At 51.1% G+C, this 24,321-nt stretch overlaps 1 protein-coding gene across 1 annotated transcript in view; it reads right to left on the bottom strand.

The window, feature by feature from the left end:
* Positions 1–889: 889 nt before the first annotated feature.
* Positions 890–24,321, bottom strand: part of CSDE1 (cold shock domain containing E1) — a 689,720-nt gene continuing 666,288 nt past the window's right edge. The window contains 1 exon segment of the mRNA XM_086923281.1: positions 890–2,252. Coding sequence (XP_086779407.1) covers positions 2,205–2,252 — 48 coding nt within the window. The 3' untranslated portion in view covers positions 890–2,204.

Here is a 24,321-nt window from a genome sequence, read left to right as displayed (position 1 = left end):
ACAGGTTATACACCTCGTGATGGTCCCTGTGTGGAAATTTTGCTCCACACACGGGGCATTTTATGAATGGCGTCCTTCCCATGAGTTGTAGGCCTCACCACATGGGTAGGCCCAACAGCCCGTGACGACGACCGGAATCGAATTGAATTGATGAGGTCGAGTCTATGTATATTGAAGTTAAAGTTTGTTTTTAGAAAGTTTTGCGCATCCAAGTCTTTGAAAAGTAGATTTTCAAACCGGAGCAAAAAAGTTGCATCCGAACCCAGTGGCGGAAAAAAAACAATGTAAGGATGGAGCCGATGCCCATGCGCACTATCTTTCAAGAGAGGAGTCACCTATCTCGTGACTACAAAGACTTCTGACAGCATGCAATCATCCGAGCCCAAAACCAGGTGGCGATCTAATGCAAAGTGTAGAATCTGCAGCTCAAATGCCACAAACCTATTATTCTGCTAGGTGCTCCCTGTTTTGTTAGATGCTTCTCCTTTACTTTTTAGGCCGCATTTACACTAGATCGTTTTGAGCACCAAAATGCATCTCAAGATGAATGAGCCCTCTAATAAAATCATCCAATCGCATCACATTCTCTTACAGGTTGGTGGGACTGCAAAAACTGCATCAGCAGAACAAGTTTTGTGTCAAGAAAAATATCGAACTACCATACAGAAAAAGGGTACATGGATCTACTGCAGTCAGATTTAACACAACTGTGCCCTTCCTTTCATATTGTTTTTCCCAACCGGTTCTAAAACACTTGAAAGTTTGCACACACAGATGTTACTTTTTTCACTAAATTGTTAATACACCTTTGAGTTAGAAAAAGGCATGTTTATTTCCAGTCAGAAATAACTTTTAATGTGTAACGTTTACAAAAATAAATGCAAAAACATTTTTATTCAAAATTATTGGTAAAACTTTATTCTTTAATCCATTCCTTGCCATTAAACAGAAAAATTGGAGAGAGCAATGTTTGTTTTACAAAGATAATGCTATCTCCCAGAAGCCCTGAACAGAGGGAAATGGGAATGGGACAAAGAAAATAATAAAATAGAGAGCCTCTATTCAGAGAAAATAATTCCTGATCTTTTGGTTAAAATACTTACACTATTCTGTTTCTTTGCTTGATGAGTGTAAATGGAGAACTTAAGTAAGAGATGGGAGAAACAAAAACAGAAAAGAAAAAAAACCTGAAAACCACGTAGGCACCATCTGTCACCTTAATGCAAATATTCTCAACTATCAAAAGCTGAAGCAATTCTTTACAATATGCTGGGTGCCGCTGCAAACCATGCGTATTGTCAGGCACAGACTTTGATGTTTTAACTCAGTTTTTAAACCAGTAAAAAACAAAAAGGGTATTAATGCTGCAGTGTTCCAGGCAGCAAACTTGTGCATGTATTAATATATATATCTTTATTTAAATTATCACACAGATGGCACTTAACCCATATGAAATTCTGCACTTTGTCAAACAGCCACAGAGAAAATAAATCACAAAACCCCCCAAAAAGCGTGGAGTACTTCAACAAACATAACAAGTCTTTCACTCATTCAACATTTTGTTTTATCAAAATTCATAAGGCTAAATTAGAGCTTGGAAAAGAAACATTCTGACATTTGGCCTTGAATTGATTAAGGAATTGGGGTGCAAGTAATTATCCACACATACGTATACGCTATAATTATATACACGTATGTATAACATACATACGCTATGTATTCAACCCTGTTTACGTGGTCCTCAACGCAGACTTCACAAGGAAAATGTATTATCAAACTGCAGAAAAAAAACACGGAGCTATGGCATTGGAAAACCTTTTCAGAAAGAATTACGGTGGATGACACACACGTCAGTGCAGAATTTCATAGGGTTTATTATAATACAACTGTTTCGATTTACACAGGCAAAGAAGATGCGCAGATACCAGTTGCGTAGGATGCACCATTCAAATAAAGCTTCTAAAATGTTGATACTATAAGGCTTTCTCTTTAAACTCTCCACCAGCAACTGTGCATAATTTCTTTAAAAAAATGGTTTCTTCAATTTCTGATCTTAAACATAACATGGAAGATGTTAAAATGGGTGTAATAGTTACACAGAATAAGTTTTTCAGAATTTCTGAGGGACAAGTAGGTAGATCTTTTTTCCTCTTCGGTACACCCTCGATTGATCGTACTTGATTAGGTAATGTGCTTTGTCGATGTTAGTCAATAACACCAGCTTGACGGATCTTTCTCTCTATGCCAAATCCCTGCAAAAACATGAGCACAGGCATCAGCCTAACAAACACAACTTTGAACACATATGCAACCAGTGATCCATATTACCACTAAGTTTAGTTAAAGTGCTTTGACTTCTTAAACAGAGTAACAGTCAAGTAATTAAATTAAAGAAACTTTAATTTGTATAACTTTGCAGCATAATCCATTCTCAAATTGTGTATTTTTTAACTGTAGTGCAAGTTACTTCCCTTCGGCAGCGCCTTTTCTGATAGAGACGATCTAGCGGCAGATTCTTGATCTTAAAATTATCCTCCGGCGTCAGACTGGATCCGAAAACTTTTTGTGAGCATACCCTTGCGTACCGGTAGGGAGCGTCATTCAGCTCCATGTGGCACTGTTTGTCGTGGTACCTATATAGGCACCACCCAGGCATGCTGACAGTTACTTTTTACGATTTTCCACGCCAGAAGCACAGAACCACATAGTACAATGACCACAGGTGTAGAAAATTAGGTCCCTACATGGGGGAAGCACTGTCCCTAGAAATCTGTTTGCAGAGTGGGGAGGATGGGTGGGTAGGTAAGGAATCTGCAGCTAGAGTCTCTACTGGAGCTATCAAAAGTAAGTAACCCATATAATAGACTTCTAGCCAGAGGTTCCTTACCTTAGAAAAGATACCCAAGCAATGCGTCCCCAAAGGGGGGTCTGCATGTGAGAAGTTGGCCTGATATATAGTGCTCACTATTCTAGTGATCACTGTGTATCATACCAAACGACCCTTATTGATGATTGGTTGTAAGTCAACCTTATGGACCAGCTATCCTAGTAGCGTGGACAAAAGCAGTCTTCAGGCTAAACTCTAGAGGGCGTGTTAAGCCAGCTGTTTTACCATCACATATACCCCTTGAACACCAAGTGAAAGGACACCACACAAGTGGTTATAAAAATAAAGGATATTTATTAATAACAAGTCTACCCTGAACTCTTTATGAGTCAGGGAGCTAAGCACAATACAAAACTCGTACGAAAATACTACAAGTTGCACAATTTACACAAATGCCAGAGGGGCACGAAAAACCATATACTCTAAAAGTGGAATGCGAAATTACTAGCAGGTGAGTAACACGATCCAGAGGCTTCAGGACCACTAGGACTACACTACTGAACTCTAAGGTTAGGAGCAGGAGGCCTAGGGAACTCGGGTGCAGAGTGTGCACTCTCACACGGGATGCGGACAAAGTCTATGGGTGCTAGTAATTCTAAAGTTACTGTTTCCGGACGAATCTGACTAGGTAGACCAAAAACGAAAAAGGATCTGGACACTTGGATAGTGAACCTGCGTTGGAGCACCGAAATGCTCGGGTTACCTAGCCCAGGGGCTGCGGCTGCATAGGGTTCAAAAGACGTCGGGAATCCTCGTTGTAGTCTATGGAGCCTGAAAGAAGATGTTGCTGGCAGGCGACCAGTGAAGATGTTCGTTGTGATCCAAGGCTGGATCGGTGATGGAGACGACATGAAAGCAGAGGAGACTCAGTTCTTAATCACTAGCCAGTGATTGTGTGGGCACCAGGATGGCACCGGATGAAGTCACCGCAATCAGGTGAGTGGGCGACGCTGGACTCTGCAGTCACACGGGCCAGGAGGCGTTGTCGGCGACCAGGCTGGAGGTGCGAGCTGTCCCACGATGGTGTCTGCTGTCGGCGATGCTAGAACCAGGATTGGAGCAACAAGCCTTGGCAAAGGAAAGCCCATGCAGTGGAGTCAAAATGGCATCTGGAGTGGACCAGGAGGGTCCGGGGTGCTCCTCTTTTGGAAGGGAGCAAGGGCCAGTCTGGAGCAACCAGACCAGCGGTGAAAACGTCGTGGTACGTCGTCAGGAGGGCCACTAGCCAACGGGCAAGTGACCGGACAACGTGGCAAGCAGCAGAGAAGCAGAAGGGCCCAACGCAGATCTCGTGGATGCCGGGGGGCTGGACTTTGGTGCTGGACCTGCTCTGGGTTGGGACTTCTCAAACCCCAGTGCACTCACTCGAGGATCCCTCGGCAGTCGTGCTGGTTAAGCGCCGTGCAGGTTTTGAAGATGGCCGGTCCCTCAGGTCTCGTCACACCCACGAATCTCAGCTGGGCTGATGATGCAGGTAGAGGTCAGAGATGCCAGGGAATCCGGGTCTCGTCGAGCTGGTCAGTCTTGATCCGGAGGATGGACGTGCAGCAAACTGCAAATGCTTAGGTGGTGCCTGCGGGTGCAGGGTGGATACTCCTTAGCCACAAGGGAGAGTCTTCAGAGAATGTCAAGAGTTCCTTTCGTGGAAAGTAGTTCAAGATTCAAGATTATCTAATTTGGGAAGGGGGCCCGCTCCTACCTTTATCCTAAGAAAAGGGGCTGGCACGCGCCTAGGTCCTGCCCATGGGTGGGACCAGGAGGGGGGTGGTTACACCCCTCTCCTTTGTCCGGTCTCTCCCCAGCTCAGGGGCTGGGGTGCCCCTGGAACTGGTTTGAGCCGGCATATGCACAGTGAGCACCGGGGTGCCACGTGCAGTCACCTTCCTCTCAGCCCTGCCTACCTGGGATACACAAAATCCTGTCTGGGATGGTGCTAGCACCGCCCCCGACAGGAAACCCTTTGTCCGAGCCCTCCTCGCTGGAAGGAATCCCAGCAGCAGGAGGTCAGACTTGTGTCTGTGGTGGCAGCATCCATTTTGTGATGCTGAGGCTCGAGTTAACTTTAACCGGGGTTCACAGTTACCTACATGTCGTGTCCCTCTAGAAGGGTGGAATGCTAACCCTGTCGCCAGAATTGGCGAGGGGTTAGTATTCCAATTCGTATGACACCTTACTCGACATGTTTTGATAATGCTATGCCAAAGTTAGCATTTGACCGTGAGGTACATAATGCACTTAAGAGTATATGGTACGCGTCATCATGGAACAGCTATTAGGACTTGGTTCCGCAAGCTGCAAATGGGCTCAGCTCATGCCAGAGCACCATCTCACATAATTCCAAGCACTCTGCCTTCAGGATTGATAAGGCCTGCCATAGGAGTGACTGATAGGAATATATGTGTCCATTTTAGGGTTAGATATAGGAATACTATATCTAAAGCAAAGGGTGATTACACCACCTTGCCCCAGCTGTCGTGCAGCCAGTTGTGTCAGATTTGGATGGCCAGCCAGGGGTGGCATAATACATGCTTCAGCCCCTGGTAGCCCCTGGGTACACCTATGCCCTGGGTACCAAAGGTACACTGTACAGGGGCTGATAAGGTGACTTCGTATCCAATTAGATATGTACCTAAGGTACATGGAATCCATTTTACAGCGAGAGCAGTGGGCCTGGGGTCCTGAATAGCAGGGTCCCAGGTCAACTAAGTCGAAAAACCAGCAAAACACCAGGCAAAAAGTTGGGGGCAACCATAGTCGGATATCCACCTTCCTACACTGCAGACCAATTTTTAAACAAGGGAGTCCTGCAGGACTGAACAGGCAAAATGCCCATTCCTCAAACCTGACTGTTCAGGCAGTAGTGTTTGGCAAATGTGTGCAAGGAAGCCCAACGTTGCCATCTGGCAGATGACCAGGACTGGAACTCAGTGTGCTAACGCAGTGGTGGCAGCTTTAGATCTAGTCGAATGAGCAGACAAGCTCTCAGGGGGTTGCTTATTAGCCAATGTATAGTTGATCCTTATACAGAGCACGATCCACCCGAGAAGGTCAACTTCTGCACAGCCTGTCCTTATTCCACTCCAACATACCCCACAAACAGTTGGTCATCCACCTGGAACTTTTTCGTGTGGTCATGGTAGAACCACAATGTTTTTTTTGGGTCCAGAAGGTGAAGTCGCTCCTCTTCCTTGGAGGGATGAGGCAGAGGGTAAACAGTAGGGCGAGTAATGGTTTTGTCTATGTGAAATGGAGTGACCACTTTTGGAAGAAAAGAAGCCCTTGAACGAAGGACCAATTTATCTGGGTGGATGATCAGGTAAGAAAGCTTGAATGAGTAGGCCTGAATCTCACTGACCCTACAAGGCAAATGTTATCAACATTAGAAAGGCCGCCTTGATAGTAAGGAACCTGAGTGGACAATTGTGCAGAGGCTCAAAGGATGCACATATAAGTAAAGTAAGGAGGAGATTGAGGTTTCACTGGGGCATAATGAAAGGATTGGGAGAAAACATGTTGCAAACCTTTCAAAAACCTATGCACAATAGGGGATTGAAAAAAGGAAGGTTGGGCAGAAAACCGAAGAAAACTAGAGATAGCAGAAAGGTATCTCTTCAGAGTGCCTCGCTGGGCAGAGGAAAGAACTAACAGAAGAACCTGAGAAAGTAGGACAGAAAAGGGATCAACATATCCTTCTGTACACCATGCCAAAGACAGGTGTAAACGCTCCTGTTAGAGGAACGCCTGGCTGCCAAGATAACATTTCAGACTTTGGGAGATAAGTCGAAAGCTGTCAACAGTAACTGCTTAATCTCCATGCAAGAAGGGGGAGTGTTGACCGGTTCAGAGGGAGAACCCTCCCCTTCTGCTGTGACAGACGATCTTCCAGAAGGGGTAGCCTGATCAGAGGAATGAAAGCCATGCTTAACAGTGCGTGATACCAGACTGCCGGGGTCCCATCAGATGCCACAAGGATGACTTTGGGCTGTTTGTTCCTGATCTTCTTGAGAATGAGTGGTATGGAGAGCAAGGCATTCAGGAGGCCTGATCTCCACTTGAGATGAAAAGCATCACAGAGAGCCATCTGTGTGCTGGAGTTTCTAAGATTTGCTGACAATGTGGTTCTCGTCAGTGGGGAACAGATCTAACTGAGTGTTGGACAGGCCACATGAAGGGCCACTCTCCCCCGGCTCAACCAGGCCCGAGCCCGGTCACGCAAGTACCACACACCACCATTGCACGTCCTCCGTCCCCTCAGGGACCCCTGCCCTTGAGCATGTTAACCTCGTGGGTCCGATCCACTGCCGGCCCACGCGCCTAGCCTGGGCCGCCATCTTGGACACTTCACCACGAGGCCACCTGGCCCCCGATCGACCTCAACCCTGGGCCTAGCCCGGCCTCAGACATTCCGGCACCACCCTCCACCCAGGAGGTGAGCGGGCTACTTGGCAAGTCAATGGGAGAAAGAGGTGCCGATGGCTCTCCCCCGCCAAGTGCCGCTCGCCCATCGCCTCCCCGGGCGCTGGCTCCACCCCCCTGCTGGGTGTCTGGACTCCCTCATCCCGGACCTCCCGACCTCCAAGTGCGAGGGTCCGGACATCAAAGCACGCCAGCCCTATAACTGGGGCAGCTCCAGAGCAGGAAGGCAGTTGTATCTTGGAGTCGAGAGACGTAAAGAGGAACTCATCCTGGACAGACTACTGGCGCTGCCGTAGCTCTATCCTGTGCACCATCGTCCTGCCTGTTGGCGCTGCCACAGCCGTCGTAACCTTCGTCCTTCATCGTCGTCCGGATCTGCTGGCGTGGCCGCGGACCGTTGTAACCTTAACCTTCACCGGGACCTGCAGGCTCTGCCGCGGACCGTCGTCTTTCATCCGTCCATCTCGGGACCTGCTTGGCTCCTCCACGGCCCGACCATCTAAGAACACCGAGCTCGAGGATTGAGAGCTATTTTTTACCCATTGGTAACTAAAGACTGTCCCGCTACCCCTTTCCTCAACCAAAGACTAAACTCGAGGGGACCCCTGAGTCCAGACCTCCTTGTATCATACCATCGTAATCTAAGAATTGCATATAAAGTCTCGTTAATCTTCCATCCTGTGTGGTGTCCGTCTGTGGGGGGGGGAAGTTACCTGTCTGTACAGTCGTTGGAGACGGCTCTCCCTGGAGACCTCTCCCCGTAATCTCGGCCGACCCTCCCGGTCCGTCTAACATTGGTGGCCAGCGGCGCGATCCGAATCACCGCATAACGTACAGAGAGTAGCTCACCCCACAACGAACCACAATGACAACTAAAGAAAGCGGATCAACTGAGAAGTTCCAAATGGAAAAACTAGAGGAGTACAGCCATCGTGAACTAAAGCAGTTCTGCATCGAACTAGGTATCGCTACCACCGGACTAAGCACCAAGGACGATTTTAAGCATGCCCTAGAATCTTGGGCAGAAACCGGGGATACCGAAGCCCCTGAGCAAAGCACCGCGAAAAAAACCAACACGGTCCCTGAAGGGCAAAGAACCGGTCTCTCGCAAGACGAGATCCAAGAAAGAGAAAAAACCCGACTACACGAGCTAGAAATGGCCCGACTCAAGATGGACGTAGAACTCAAGTTGGCCGAACAAAAAATCAACTTAGAGCACCTACGTCTCCGAGAAGAAAGAGAGGAGAAACAGAGACAAAGGGAGCTCGAGGAAAAGAAACTGGCGTACGAGCACGAACGGAACCTAGCCGAGATCAACCTGCGCAAACAGAATAAAGAGTTAGGGGTGCCCGAGAGACCACACACCCCAGGAACCACGGAGAAAAAAGTACACATCCCCAAGGATGTGGTCCGAGAATATTTCCGAGAGGACGACATCCAGCAATGGTTTAAAGCCTATGAAATCGCTATGACTGCGCACCGGATCGATAGAAACGACTGGGGTGCCGGCCTATGGGGCAGATTCCTCAATGAAGGCCGCGATACCCTGTTACAGCTCCCAGACCACCAGATGACCTCCTACGACCATATGAAAGCGGCCCTCCTCACCCGCTATGGCCTCACGCCCGAGATGTACCGTCAGAGGTTCCGAGACTGCACACGCATCCCGGGTACAACTTGGGTGGACTATGTAACGTACTTTAGCCGAGCTTTCGAAGGCTGGATCAGAGGAAACAACGTCACGACCTACGAGCAGCTGTTCAATCTGATGGTATGGGAGCATCTGTCCAACAATTGCTTCATTGAACTACGCCAACACCTCCTCGACAGCAAGTTAACCGATCCCCGGCAGCTCGCAGCCGAAGCTGACCGGTGGGAGATCACCAGAGTGGGCCGGAATGGGTCCTACGAGCAGAACAGGAACAACAATGGTCACTACCGACCCAGAGGAGGAGGAGGGGGCCAAGGACGAGGAAGAGACAACACTCCGGCCGTCCCCGCTACCAGCACCACCCCCCCGGCCAACCGGGGCAGCACCCCGGCGCGACCGGGGTACAGAGCCAATGTCACATGTCACCGATGCCAACGAGTCGGCCACTATGCAAATGACCCAAGCTGCCCGCAGTATCAGAGTCCAAAACCCCGCCAAGTGGCCGCCGCGGCACTAGGGGAAGAACAGATCTCCGAGGAGCAAGAAACAAACGAGCAAGAGTATCAAGAGTGGGAGCCAGCCGCCATGACTCTCGCGTGCTTAGGGGGAAGAGACATGGTCCCGCGGGTCCCGCGGGTCCCCCTACCCGCTAACACCCAGAAGTACAGCCAATGGGTGAGCATCAATGGACGACGGGCCGAAGCCCTTCGGGACACCGGGGCCAGTGTGACAGCCGTCCGCTGTCACCTGGTGACCCCAGAACAATATCTACCGAACATTCTCTGCCCTGTGCGATCAGCCGACAACTCGGAAAGTCTGTGTCGGATGGCCTGCGTCCCCTTTGAGTGGGGAGGGGTCTCCGGCATGTTGAAGGTGACGGTCCGGGACGACTCCCCCGTGGACTGCCTCCTCGGAAATGACCTAGAGAGCTCCCCGTGGGCAGCCGTGGAGCGAAAAGAACACTTGGGGATGTTAGGCGTCCCGGACTGGGCGTGCGTCACCACCCGGTCCATGGCCGCCCGTGCCAACCATCACCCGGAAGAACCAGAATGGCCGGCGCCACCGCCTCCGGTCGCCCCAGCCGAGACCACTGACCATGACACCCCCCTCGAACCTGCTCAACCTTCCGACCTCGCTAACCTTGACCAGTGGGCCCAAGAGGGGGGGCCCACACAAGAACAATTCCGCCAGGAACAAAAGACCTGTCCCTCCCTAGAGGGACTCCGCCAACAAGCGCTCGCCCAAAGCGCAGGGGATACGTCCGGAACTCATTGGGTCTACTGGGACAATGATCTGTTGTACAGCGAGCAAAGAATCGCCGAGCTGGGGGCCAACCGAGTACTAGTAGTGCCCCTCCGCTTTAGAACCTTCCTGCTAAACCTGGCCCACGATGTCCCCCTGGCAGGGCACCTGGGACAAGATAAAACCTACAGTCGCCTAGTGACCCACTTCTTCTGGCCCAAAATGAGAAACGATGTGCACCAGCATTGCCGATCTTGCCCCACATGCCAAGCCAGTGGGAAGAGCGGCCGCAAACTAAAGGCCCCCTTGCAACCTTTTCCAGTAGTCACGACCCCATTTGAGAGGGTCGGAATAGACATTGTGGGACCCCTGGACCCGCGTACAAAACAAGGCCATCGCTTTATTCTGGTGCTAGTGGACCACGCCACCCGCTACCCTGAGGCTGTTCCTCTCCGGACCGTGACAGCCCCAGTGGTCGGCCGGGCCCTGATGGGGATCTTCTCCCGTGTGGGGTTCCCCCGAGAAGTCGTCAGCGACAGAGGCACGAACTTTATCTCTAAATACATGAAGTCCCTCTGGCAACAGTGTGGGGTCACCTACCGATTCACGACTCCCTATCACCCCCAAGGGAACGGACTTGTTGAGCGGTTCAACCGCACGCTAAAAGGGATGATCGGGGGATTGGAAGAGCCCCTCCGTCGCCAGTGGGATGTGCTGCTGCCGTGCCTCCTCTTCGCCTACCGAGAGGTCCCACAAAAATCCCTAGGCTTCAGCCCATTTGAACTGCTATACGGGCACCCAGTGCGGGGGCCGCTCAGCCTGATCAAAGAAGGCTGGGAGATGCCTCCGGCCAAGAACCCTCCAGATGTCTTCCGGTACCTCCTCACCCTCCGCAACCAGTCCCAGCGGTTCAGAGACCTAGCAAAAGCCAACCTAGAGGCCAGTCAAGAGGATATGAAAAAATGGTATGACCAGAACGCCTCATCCATTGAATTCGAACCGGGGCAACAGGTATGGGTAATGTCCCCCACAGAGCCATGCGCTCTCCAAGACAAATGGACAGGGCCCTTCAAGGTAATCGAGCGCAAGGGTCCTGCCACCTATCTGATCGATATGGAGTCCTCCCGGAACCCACTCCGAGTCCTCCACACCAACAGGCTGAAACCCCACTTTGCACGAACAGAACTCAGCCTACTGATGGCCACAGACAATGGGGTTGAAGACGACTCCGAGCCTCTCCCTGACCTCCTACGGACCCAGGAGCAAGACGGCTCCGTAGATGGGGTCCGACTCTCGGAGACCCTCACCAGAGAACAACGCCAAGAGTGCCAAGCCCTCCTGTCCCAGTTCGCCAGCCTATTCTCCCTCACCCCAGGTGTCACTTCCTGGTGTGTACACGATGTGGACACCGGAGATAGCCCTCCTATCCGCCACCGGGCCTACCGCGTACCTGATCGGGTACGGGCCTGCATCCAGGCGGAAGTGGCCAAGATGCTCACGCTCGGGGTCATCGAGCCCTCAGACAGTCCATGGGCCAGCCCGGTCGTACTGGTCCCCAAAGCAGCCGCCCCCGGAACCACACCAGAACTCCGGTTCTGCGTCGACTACCGGGGCCTGAATGAAGTCACCAGAACAGACGCACATCCCATCCCCCGGGCAGATGAACTGGTCGACCGAATGGGAGCTGCCCGCTACCTCAGCATCTTCGACCTGACAGCAGGTTATTGGCAGATCGGCCTCACACCCCGAGCACAAGAACGTTCTGCCTTCTCCACCCCCGATGGCCACTACCATTTTACGGTCATGCCCTTCGGCATGAAGAATGCCCCAGCAACTTTCCAACGGCTCGTCAATCAGGTCCTGGCGGGGCTCGAAGGGTTCAGCGCCGCCTACCTGGACGACATCGCTGTGTACAGCCACCATTGGATCGAGCACCTCCACCACCTCCGAGCAGTGCTACAAGCCCTCCAGCGAGCTGGCCTCACGATCAAGGCCAGCAAGTGTCAAATTGGACAAGGGTCTGTGACCTACCTCGGGCACCAGGTGGGAAGCGGCCTAGTGGCCCCTCTACAGCTGAAAATTGCCGCCATCCAGGACTGGCAGCCCCCTATCACCCAAACTGAGGTACGAGCCTTCCTGGGCCTCACGGGCTATTACCGAAGGTTCGTGAAAGACTATGGTACCATAGTGGGGCCCCTCACAGAACTCACATCAAAAAATCAGCCCAAGAAAGTGAACTGGACCCCAGAGTGTCAAACGGCATTCGAACAGTTGAAGGCCGCCATGTGTTCCGCTCCTGTGCTCCAGGCCCCAGACTACAGCCGGGAGTTCGTCGTCCAGACGGACGCCTCCGACCAGGGCATTGGGGCGGTCCTGTCTCAAGTGAACACCGAAGGCCTTGATCAACCGGTGGCCTTCATCAGCCGGAGACTCCTACCCCGGGAGCAACGCTGGAGCACCATAGAGAGGGAAGCCTTCGCTGTGGTATGGGCCCTCAAGAAGCTCCGGCCCTACCTTTTTGGCACCCACTTTCGGGTGCAGACCGACCACCGACCCTTGCAGTGGCTGATGCATATGCGGGGGGAAAACCCAAAGTTGCTACGCTGGTCCATCTCCTTGCAAGGTATGGACTTCACAGTCGAACACCGGCCTGGGCCCGATCACGCCAACGCGGATGGCCTGTCCCGGTTTTTCCGCCTCGACGAAGAGAGTCCCCAAGGGAATGGGTAACTCTCCCCGCCTTCAGCTGGGGGGGACGCATGTTGGACAGGCCACATGAAGGGCCACTCTCCCCCGGCTCAACCAGGCCCGAGCCCGGTCACGCAAGTACCACACACCACCATTGCACGTCCTCCGTCCCCTCAGGGACCCCTGCCCTTGAGCATGTTAACCTCGTGGGTCCGATCCACTGCCGGCCCACGCGCCTAGCCTGGGCCGCCATCTTGGACACTTCACCACGAGGCCACCTGGCCCCCGATCGACCTCAACCCTGGGCCTAGCCCGGCCTCAGACATTCCGGCACCACCCTCCACCCAGGAGGTGAGCGGGCTACTTGGCAAGTCAATGGGAGAAAGAGGTGCCGATGGCTCTCCCCCGCCAAGTGCCGCTCGCCCATCGCCTCCCCGGGCGCTGGCTCCACCCCCCTGCTGGGTGTCTGGACTCCCTCATCCCGGACCTCCCGACCTCCAAGTGCGAGGGTCCGGACATCAAAGCACGCCAGCCCTATAACTGGGGCAGCTCCAGAGCAGGAAGGCAGTTGTATCTTGGAGTCGAGAGACGTAAAGAGGAACTCATCCTGGACAGACTACTGGCGCTGCCGTAGCTCTATCCTGTGCACCATCGTCCTGCCTGTTGGCGCTGCCACAGCCGTCGTAACCTTCGTCCTTCATCGTCGTCCGGATCTGCTGGCGTGGCCGCGGACCGTTGTAACCTTAACCTTCACCGGGACCTGCAGGCTCTGCCGCGGACCGTCGTCTTTCATCCGTCCATCTCGGGACCTGCTTGGCTCCTCCACGGCCCGACCATCTAAGAACACCGAGCTCGAGGATTGAGAGCTATTTTTTACCCATTGGTAACTAAAGACTGTCCCGCTACCCCTTTCCTCAACCAAAGACTAAACTCGAGGGGACCCCTGAGTCCAGACCTCCTTGTATCATACCATCGTAATCTAAGAATTGCATATAAAGTCTCGTTAATCTTCCATCCTGTGTGGTGTCCGTCTGTGGGGGGGGGGAAGTTACCTGTCTGTACAGTCGTTGGAGACGGCTCTCCCTGGAGACCTCTCCCCGTAATCTCGGCCGACCCTCCCGGTCCGTCTAACACTGAGGCTCTCCTCACTGCTGAATGAGACTTCGGAAACCCACCTCTCCGTATAGTGTACCACAATGAGGTACACTATGCAGAGAGGTCGAAGAGACCCTGACTGATTAACAGAGGCAAAAGTAGAGAATACTAATGCTCTATTTTGTCGTAGTGCAGATGAGCAATTAGGCTTATAAGAGGATAGTGCTAAGCATTAGCTGTACTGAGAGACAATAAATGATACCCACACTAAAGGAATACAGTCGATCCTAAATTAGAAATGTATTACTTTAATATAGATATTTAGACCAAGAACTTACCTTACAAAGTGAATACTTCTCGCAATATGATGAAATCACAATAAATGCAATAATATAGTTGTCCACAATTACGCAAAATACATTTCCTAAGGTATGTGGAAAATGCAATGCAATACAGTTGTATTGTGGTGACCCTTGTAGAGATCTGAAGGTTCGGGGGCCAAGGTCTACAGTGCCAAAGGCAAGTCCCAAAGAGCTCAACGGGTTTCTCTGGAAAACAGGAAATCGGGATCTTTGTAGTTGGCGTGCTATGAAGCCTGGGGGCCCACCTGTAAAAGCAAAGGGAGACTTGCAGGAAAGTCCGAGGGCTCTCAAGGGACAGTATAGGTCACAAGGACTATGGGGCCTTGGGAGCACAGCAGGTTTGAAGATGCCCCGGCTGGGCAGGCTGGGATGAGTGAAGATGGGCAGCTGGGCAATGGCGCTGAAACTTGAATCTCGGGCTCAGGGGCTGGCAACTTGGAGAGACGATTATGGAGATTCTGGGCCACTGCAGAGGTGGGTCCGGTACCCTGGGTATTAGTGCCTTGCAGCTCAGGTGGGTCATGAGGTCCCAGGACTTGGATGCAGGGACTGAGCTGACCCTCCAGAGCAGGTGTACCTTTGGATGGCACTCAGACAGTCGTTCTGGGGAGCTGGATGAGGCTGGACCGGACTTGCACACCTATTGTATCTAAGTTTTCCCACCTGCTTTTCCACCAAAAGGGGTGATGATGGGGCCCTGCTTTATTTTATCAGGAGAGTCTTGGGTCGTGTTTCGAAGGAGGCAAGGCCTTTGAAGCTTCCCACTGTAGGAAGGTACATCCTGACTATGGTTGCCCCCAACTTTTTGCCCTGTGTTTTAGCTGGTTTTGGACATAGTCGACCTGGGACCCTGCCAATCAGGACCCCAGGCCTACTGCTCTCTCTTTAAAATGGATTCCATGTACCCTAGGTGCATTTCCAATTGGTACTGGGCCACCCTATCAGACCCTGTAACTCAGGGCATGGGTGTACCCAGGGCTGCCAGGGGCTGCAGCATGTATTATGCCACCCCTGGCTGGCCTCCTAAATTTGACACAACTGGCTGCATGACAGCTGGGGCAAAGTCGTGTAATCACCCTTTGCTGTAGGTGTAGTATACCTATACCTAACCCTAAAATGGACACACAGATTCCTATCAGTCACTCCTATGGCAGGCCTTGACAATCCTGAAGGCAGAGTGCTTGGAATCGTGTGAGATGGTGCTCTGGCATGAGCTGAGCCTGTCTGCAGCTTGCGGAACCAAGTCCTAATAGCTGTTCCATGATATCGCATACCATATATTCTTAAGTACATTATAATCCTCGCGGTTAAATGCTATCTTTGGTATTGCTTTATCAAAACATGTCGAGTAAGGTGTCATACGAATTGGAATACTAACCCCTCGCCAATTCTGGCGACGGGGTTAGCATTCCACCCTTCTAGAGGGACACGACATGTATGTAACTGTGAACCCCGGTTAAAGTTAAGCAAAGCCTCAGCTCCACAAAATGGATGCTGCCACCACAGACACGAGTCTGACCCCCTGCAGCTGGGAGTCCTCCCAGTGAGGGGAGCCTGGACAAAGGGTTTCCTGTCAGGGGCGGTGCTAGCACCGTCCCAGACATGGTTTTGTGTATCCTGGGTAGGCAGGGCTTTTCAGGAAGGTGACTGCTGAGTGGCACCCCGGTGCTCACTACGCATAGGCCAGTCAGAACCAGTTCCAGGGGCACACCAGCCCCTGGCCTGGGGAAGTCCGGCAGGGGAGAGGGGTGTAACCACCCCCCTCCTGGTCCCACCCATAGGCAGGACCTAGTCACCGGGTCAGCCCCCTTTTTTAGTATAAAGATAGGAGCGGGCCCCCTGTTCAAATTAGATCATCTTTGGAATCAAGATACCACTTTCTTCGAAAGGACTTCACGATTTCTTCTTCAAGATTCTCCCTTGTGGCTAAGGAGTAGTCACCCTGCATCAAGCGGGCACCATCCTAAAGAACACTGCGGTCTGCTGCAAGTCCTTCTTCACGAATCCGACGACCCAGCTCGACGAGACCCGGCTTCCCTGGCACCTCTGACCTCTACTCACCTCTACAGCCAAGCTGAGAACCGTGAGTGCGACGAGACCTCGAGGGACCGACGATCGCCAAGACTGCACGACATCTTTACTGCAAGCCCACCGTGTCCTCCACTGGTGAGTGCTTTGGGGTCCGAGAAGCCCCGACCCTGCGCAGCTCCAGCACCCAAGGTCAGCCTCCCTGCATCTCCACGATCTGCGTGGGGCCCTTCTGCTGTTTGCTGTGCACCGCGTTGTTTGGCTACTAGCCGGCTGGCTTGTGGCCTTCCGAACGACGCCCGACGACAACTCTTCTGCTGGTCTGGTTGCTCCAGGCTGGCCCTTGCTTCCTTTTTCAAGAGAGGCACCCCGGACCCTCCTGGTCCACTCCAGACGCCATTTTAGGTCCACCGCGTGGGCTTGAATTTGCCAAGGCTTTGTTGCCCAATCCTGGGTCCAGCGACGCCGACAGCTTCTATCTTCGTGGGACAGCTCGATCCTCCATCCTGGTCGCCGACAACGCCTCCTGGTCCGTGAGATCTTCGAGCTACAGCGTCACCCACTCACCTTGTCGAGGTGGCTACCATCCGGTGCCCTCCTGGTGCCCACTGACTACTGGCTAGTAGTCTCGAACTTGGTCCCCTCTGCTTTCAGGTGTCATCCATCTTCGAGATCCAGGCTTGGATCCAACTGAACTTTCTTCACTGGTCACCGGCCAGCATCTTTTCTTCCGGCTCCTGGTCCGTCTACGAGGATTCCCGACGTCTTTTCAGACCTATGCAGCTGCAGCCCCTGGGCTAGGTAACTTCGGCATTTCGGTGCCCCAGCATAGCCTCACTATCCAAGGGTCAGAATCTATCTTCGTTTTCTCCCTACCAGGTCGGGTTCGCCCGAGAACACTAACTTTCTATTTCCTAGCTACCATAGACTTTTGTCCGCATCTCGCGTGAGAGTGCACACACTGCACCCGAGTCCCCTAGGCCTCCTAGTCGTAATCTAACGATTCCCTAGTCAAGTCCTAGCGATTCCAAAAGCTATTAGTACTGTACTTACCTGCTAGGAATTTCGCATTCCACTTTCAGAGTATATGGTTTTCCGTGCCCCTCGGGCATTTGTATATACTGTGCTAACTTAAGTATTTTTGTAAGAGTTTTGGTTTGTGCTTAGTACCCTGTCCTCATAAAGAGTACAGGGCTGTTGTGATCTTTAATAAATAACTGTTTATTTTCATAACACTTGTGTGGTGTCCTTTCACTGGGTATTCAAGGGGTATATGTGTGGTAAACAGCTGGCTTAACACGCCCTCTCGAGTCTTTAGCCTTAGACTGCTCGTATCCATGCTACTAGGATAGCTGGTCTATAAGGTTGACTTACAACCAATCATCAATAAGGGTTGCTGGACTGATACATAGTGGGCACTAGAATAGTGACCACTGCATATCAGGCCACCTTCTCACACCCACCACAGACAGCTCTTCCTGACTGGGGGAAGTTGCGAACACCTCAGCCCAAGACTGGCTTTGTTCTCTACCTCCGAGCACAGTGTTGCTCACCCCATGAGGTAGGGACTGTCTGGTGGTGACAGGCTGGCTTAGGCTAGTTGGTGACCACACCAAGAGATCGTGGGTTTTCAGGGGACCCCTCCATGGGGTCCTATTTTGTGCAATTTTTAATAAATTTGACACTGGAATCAGTGCATGTTTATGAAGACAACATGTTTGGTTTCATAACATCCCATAATAGTGAAGCCATCACAGAGCTGGGGCACTCTTAATGGCAAGTGCCTAGCCCACGTACACCTAAAGGCTCCCCTGTTCACTTGCAATAACCCAGAATCAGCATGGATATTTACAGGGGCATATCTACTCTTGTCCTTCAGTGCTAGACGAATCGCCCGCAGCTCCAAAAGATTGATATGGAGCCGTGACTCCGCCGGAAACCAGAGGCCTCTGATCCACCTCTCCCATGTGGCCTCCCCAGCCCAGGAGGGACGCGTCAGTCACAACTACGTGCTCCGGTTAAGGAAGGGAGAGGGATCTGCCGCTGACCCAATCGCAGTCCGTGAGCCACCACTGCAGCTGTCTTGCAGTGCCCTCAGAGATCAGGACATGGTCGGACAGGTTGCCCTGATGCTGGGCCCACTGAAACTTCAGGTCCCACTGCAGAGCCCGCATCCGCCAACGGGCGTGATGCACCAGAAGGATGCAGGAGGCCATCAGCCCTGGCAGCCGCAGCGTCAACCTGACCAAGACTCGGGATAACGCCTGAAAGATCGGAATCAGAGCCTGTATATCCCGAACCCGCTGTGGAGGGTGGGGGGGGGGGGGGGGGGTGCGGGGTGGGTAAACCCGAAACTGTGCCGAGTCGAGAACTGCTCCAATGAAAAGGAGCTTCTGGGAGGGGCACAGGTGTGACTTCGGCACATTGATGGAGAACCCCAGCTGGTGCAGGAGGTCTGCCGTCGTCTGGAGGTGGCTGACGACTGTCTGGGGCGAGCCCGCCTTCAACCACCAGTCGTTGACTTTCAGGTGGGAGGCGCTAGGGGGCGCACAGCGGAATGGCTGGTTAGCACCGCAGCTCCGCCGCAAACAGGGTTTACACTGACCAAATGCCCTCTAAATGACCATCCTAACACAGCAAATCGTATGGGAAGTTAACGCGGTTCCAACGTGACGCTTTTCAACGATCAAAATTGCCGATTTTACGAGACTGCAGCGAAATGCCTCCACCGGAGCCATCAAGCATTTAAGATGGCGGCGCCCTAACGGACACCGTCCAGATCGCGGAACAGACGGTGGGTGCGCTGACATGAGCGTTATATGCTGACCCGCATGTCCCGAGCCCATAGCGTAGACACCGGCACCACCTCACTCCTCAATACAGAAGGCTAACGAACAACGGAGCATAACACGGAGCCTAGAACAACCCCGATATGCTTACGCAAAATGACGGCGCCTTGTTATCGGAACTGGAAGAACTGCCAATAAACACCGCAGTTAGCTCCAAGATCTGTGTGTATTGAGTGAAACACTGTTCTTAGCTCCCTTATCACAATGCCTGCTGTACGATATTCACTACGTGACTGTGCGACTCCTGATAACATTGTTCCTGCAAAATGGCGCGAAGCACAGGCATGGAAATGCGTATAGTAAACAGTGCTCAATGCCACACGCTAAGCGACAAGCGCTCCACTGGTTTGCCGCCCTGCCGAGTCCACGCACCCTGACCACATTGGAACTGGCCATCACCTCGCAACAAGGCACGGCGCACTCGGCATATGCGGTGCTGCAATGCACAGAATAACCATAGGAGTGAGTCAAGGCAAGATACCGATAGCGCTACTGGGCAGGGCTGCACAAAATATGTGCTCAAAGCCTATCATCTGCTACACCCACGATTAGCGCTGTGCTGCTTCATCATACACCCGACCGCTCTGAAGAAAGTTGCTGCTATATTACCATTCTCTAGACGGCGACAAGCACACGCAAGACCAAGGTCATGACCGCTATCACCGGTCCGGTGTTGGCATTCTTAGCAGACATGGTACGTCCAGACAGGCAGCAACTGAAGATAAATTTCGAGAAAAAAAAAAAACGCCAAAAAGCACTTTAGAAATTGCGAGCACCGCCGCAGGGGCAGAACAAACACCAACCAACAATATGGAAAAGATACTACTAGCTATTCAATCGAACCCGCAGGACATCAATGGTAAGCTAGATAACCTGACCTGCCTCGTGGATAACATGGCGGGCAAGTTGGAGAAACATGGCGAACGATTGGAAACGGCAGAGACGCGCATATCTGCAGTGGAGGACGAATCCCGCACTACCACGAACCGATGTACCGGTATGGAGCGCGTTTTGGATGTCCTCAAAGCGAAAGCAGAGGAGTTAGAAGCGCGCTCAAGGCACAACAACATCAGCATTGCAGGCTTACCAGAAACGACCAACACTGGTCGTATGGAACTGTACGTGGAACAATTATGTAAATAAATATTCGGAGCAGAGGCCCCATCGCCTATATTCGTTTTGGAAAGAGCCCATCGCTCACTCGCGCCCCGACCACCAACAGGAGCCCTGCCACGACCTATAGTCGCCAGAATTCTGAATTATCGGGATTATGACACTCTCTGCGACTAGCACGTGAAAAAGGCACAATCACTCACCAAGGGAACCACCTTGAGTTCTACCCAGACCACACCATAGCAGTCCAGCAAGCACGTGAGGAATTCTCGTCTATGAATGCGAAGCTTCGGGATCTGCACATATCTTATTCCATGTTATACCCGGCCAGACTGCGGGTGATGTTGGATGGAATGGAGGTCATACTGTCAAATCCGAAAGCTGCGCAAGAGTACGTCAAAAAAGTGGCGAAACAGAACAAAGAATCGGCACGCAGAGAACAACAACAAGACTCTGAATAACATTAGCTACTGATCTGGCAAGGTTGATGCCCACATGGCGGTAAGGCCTTCTAACCTTTTTTTGGTTTGAATAAGGTGCTGAGGCATAGTACCCTCCTACTGTAGTGCCACTCTGACTATTTGCGCCCTAAGTTACTGGCAAAGGAACATTCTTATCTAAATATAACGTCCTTATCTAATGATTTCACATACTCACATGCCAGCTATTGACATAGGCGCGATGTGACGCAACTGTGCTTCATCCCCAAACTTTAAGGGTGGACTTGACACGCTTGTACTGCATAACCGCAAACTGCGACTTAGGCACTGATGACCGCAATAAGCCCCCAACATGAACTACATAATGATGACTGATATTATATTTGTTGGAATGGCACATGTTCACCATGTTCTAAAGACCCAGCATGTCAGAACGCCCGCAGTGGTGATGAATAAGCTTTTACCTTGCAGTTTATGGTTGCTCCCATAGCAGTCTGTTTGGCTGTGTAACCCTTTTCTTTTCTCATTTATGTCTGTTAAAGCTAATTAGTTTTTTAAGGTAACCGATTCGAAGGTGGTTATCTATGACTATTAAGAGATTTTGTGATAGTTTGGTTATCCCTGCAATGTACGATCAATGATGCTGATGTTTAGAGCTGTCCACATCCATTAAGTTGGATGCTGAGATGTGCCCCAAGCGGACCTCCACAAGGGTGATTCCCAACCTAGTTATGTTATTGGGAGCTGTTCTGTTGGGTAATAGGCTTCAGCAAGATTGGGTTGCTGGAGTGGGTGGGAACGGGTGGGGGCATTGGGATGTTTGAGTTCATAGACCAAGTCAATTGAAATATGTTATCCAACCTCCATTCACGACAAAGATTGTACTGATATCACATGTAACACTGTGCTACCGAAAGTTCCGTAGTTCTGTTCTTGTAGTACTCAGCCCTAGTATTTATGTATACTCTCCTTCCCCATGAAGCAAACGACACACAACACCGGTAGACCACATTTAAACATCCTCACGTGGAATGTTAGAGGCTTCACACAACCTAATAAAATCAGGCAGGTGTTTGCCTATCTGAATAGATGGGCCATAGACATAGCATTACTACAAGAAACACACATTGCTCCTGGCACGCATCAGATTGTAGGCAAACGCTGGGCGGAAGCAACATACGCATCCACTTACTCGTCGTACTCGAGGGGAGTAATGACGTTAATCCATAAGGGCAAAAACTTTGCAGCCCAACAAGTGATAACAGACCCTAATGGTAGATTTGTTATTGTATCAGGTTTACTACGAGGCCAAAGAGTGACACTAGCCAATACTTACGGTCCAAATGTGGATGCCTCCGAATTTTTCCAGGGGATGTGGGAACACCTACAGACATTAATAGACACACAGATCATATGGGGGGGGCGACTGGAACGTAACGCTGGTGGATAGAACAGACCGATCCCATAATTCCACAGAGCCACACAAACGTGCTAGGTCAAAACTCATACATATTATAGATGATTTATCACTTACAGATCTGCGGAGACACAAACACCCACAGCTACCAGGTGAGACACACGTTAACGTCCTACATAATAGTTGGTCACGTATGGACTACTGATTAGGCACAAATAGCATTGCACTATGGCTGTCGGATATAACTGTTCTTCCCAGGACACTATCAGACCATAACCCGGTTCTAATGAAGCTTACAATTCCAAGCTACACACCACCCCCTTTTCATTGGAGATTCAATTAGAGAGCCCTGTCTGACAAAGTTTATACTGATACTATCCTTAAAGCGAATAAGGAATATTTTCAGATTAACGAGCCAGTGACGGAGAACCCATGCACTTTGTGGGAGGAGTTCAAGGCCACGATTCGAGGGGTGTGCATGTGCACCACGATAGGCGTCTTGAGGGACATAAGACAGCAAATACAAAAAAGAGAAGGGCGTATGAAAGATCTGGAGTCAGCCTTTACAAGCACTCACGACCTTTCATTACTGGGTGAATTACGACAAATACACACAGAACATCAAACCTTTGTCGAAGATGAGATCAAATACATTAACAAGACACACGTGGCCAGAGCTTTCGGGGTGGGTGGTAGACCTGGCAGAGTACTCGCAGCCAAAATATGTGAGGGTAAGAGCCACACAGCAATTTTGCGTATCAAGGCCACTGATGCTACATTACACACACAAGCGACAGGCATTCTAAACTGCTTCACCAACACCTACAGCGCCTTATATAGATCACAGAAGACGGCATCGGCAGAAGACACATTTGCCTATCTAGAGGATGTAGCGATTGCATGGCTATCGGGCAGGCAGAGGGAAGACTTAGCATCCCCTATAGCAGTAGAGGAGGTCACTGATGTGATAAAGGCCTTACCAAACGGTAAAGCACCTGGCCCAGACGGGTTCACCAACGAACTTTATAAACAGTACGTAGACGTTCTAGCCCCTTTTTTAGTTGCAATGTATGGCGCGGCTTTTGAGCAGGCAGAACTACCCCCGACGCTAAGGGAAGCAGTCATTATAACCCTCTTAAAACCCTCAAAGGACCCGGAAACATGCGACTCGTACAGGCCGCTGTCGCTTATAAATGCAGATTCCAAAATCTTAGCAAAAATATTGGCGATCAGATTGAACCCATTGACGACACACCTGGTACTCTCTGATCAAGCAGGCTTTATCCTGACACTATCCACATTGCACAACACGAGGACGCTATTTGCCCTCTCCCACTATCTCACACCCACCACAAAGGCTGTAGCAGTGATGCTGGATGCCGCCAAAGCGTTCGATTCTATAGAGGGTGCTACATAGAATGGGCTTTCCCAAACGCTTCGTACAATGGGTGTCTCTGATATACACAAAACCACGCGCCGGGGTTAGAGTAAATGGGTATGTCTCGGACGCTTTCGACATCGAGCGTGGCACCAGGCAGGGATGCACACCATCACCCCTGCTCTTCGCTCTTGCCTTACAACCACTGGCCTGCCGGATCCGACAAATACAAATCATCCGCTTTGCAGTTTCCATCCAGACCCCTCCATATCTCCTCCTATGCAGATGATATGGTGTTGTATGTTAGGGACCCTGCGGTACATCTGAACCCATTGTTGAGAGAATATATTAGATTTGGGGGACACTCCGGCCTAACCATTAACTGGTCCAAATCTTTAATCATCCCACTAACAGACGACTACCCCACACGACTGACTTCCCCCTAGAGTGGCAATCGGAACCCATACGCTATTTTGGAGTCTGGTACCACAGGGATACAGAAGTAGTAATCCGCTCAAATTATGGGTGCACAATCTCCAAATTAGAGGACAAAGTGAAACGCTGGACGCAACTACCGCTATCACTCTGCAGCGTAGGCATAGAATAAAATATTTGGGGACCTATTCACTGATGGGAAATTTAGGGATATTCAGGATCTTGAATACATACAAAACACAACTATTTTACTTTACTCATTACAGACAGAAAAGAGCCCTGAAAGAACTTTTTCCTGCATTCCCCAATGAACCAGACTG

This window comes from Lissotriton vulgaris, chromosome 5 (assembly GCF_964263255.1).
Source record: "Lissotriton vulgaris chromosome 5, aLisVul1.2, whole genome shotgun sequence".
NCBI classification, from domain to species: Eukaryota; Metazoa; Chordata; class Amphibia; order Caudata; family Salamandridae; genus Lissotriton; species Lissotriton vulgaris.
Note: the sequence above shows the minus strand (reverse complement) of the source record. Positions and strands in the feature narration are given on the sequence as shown.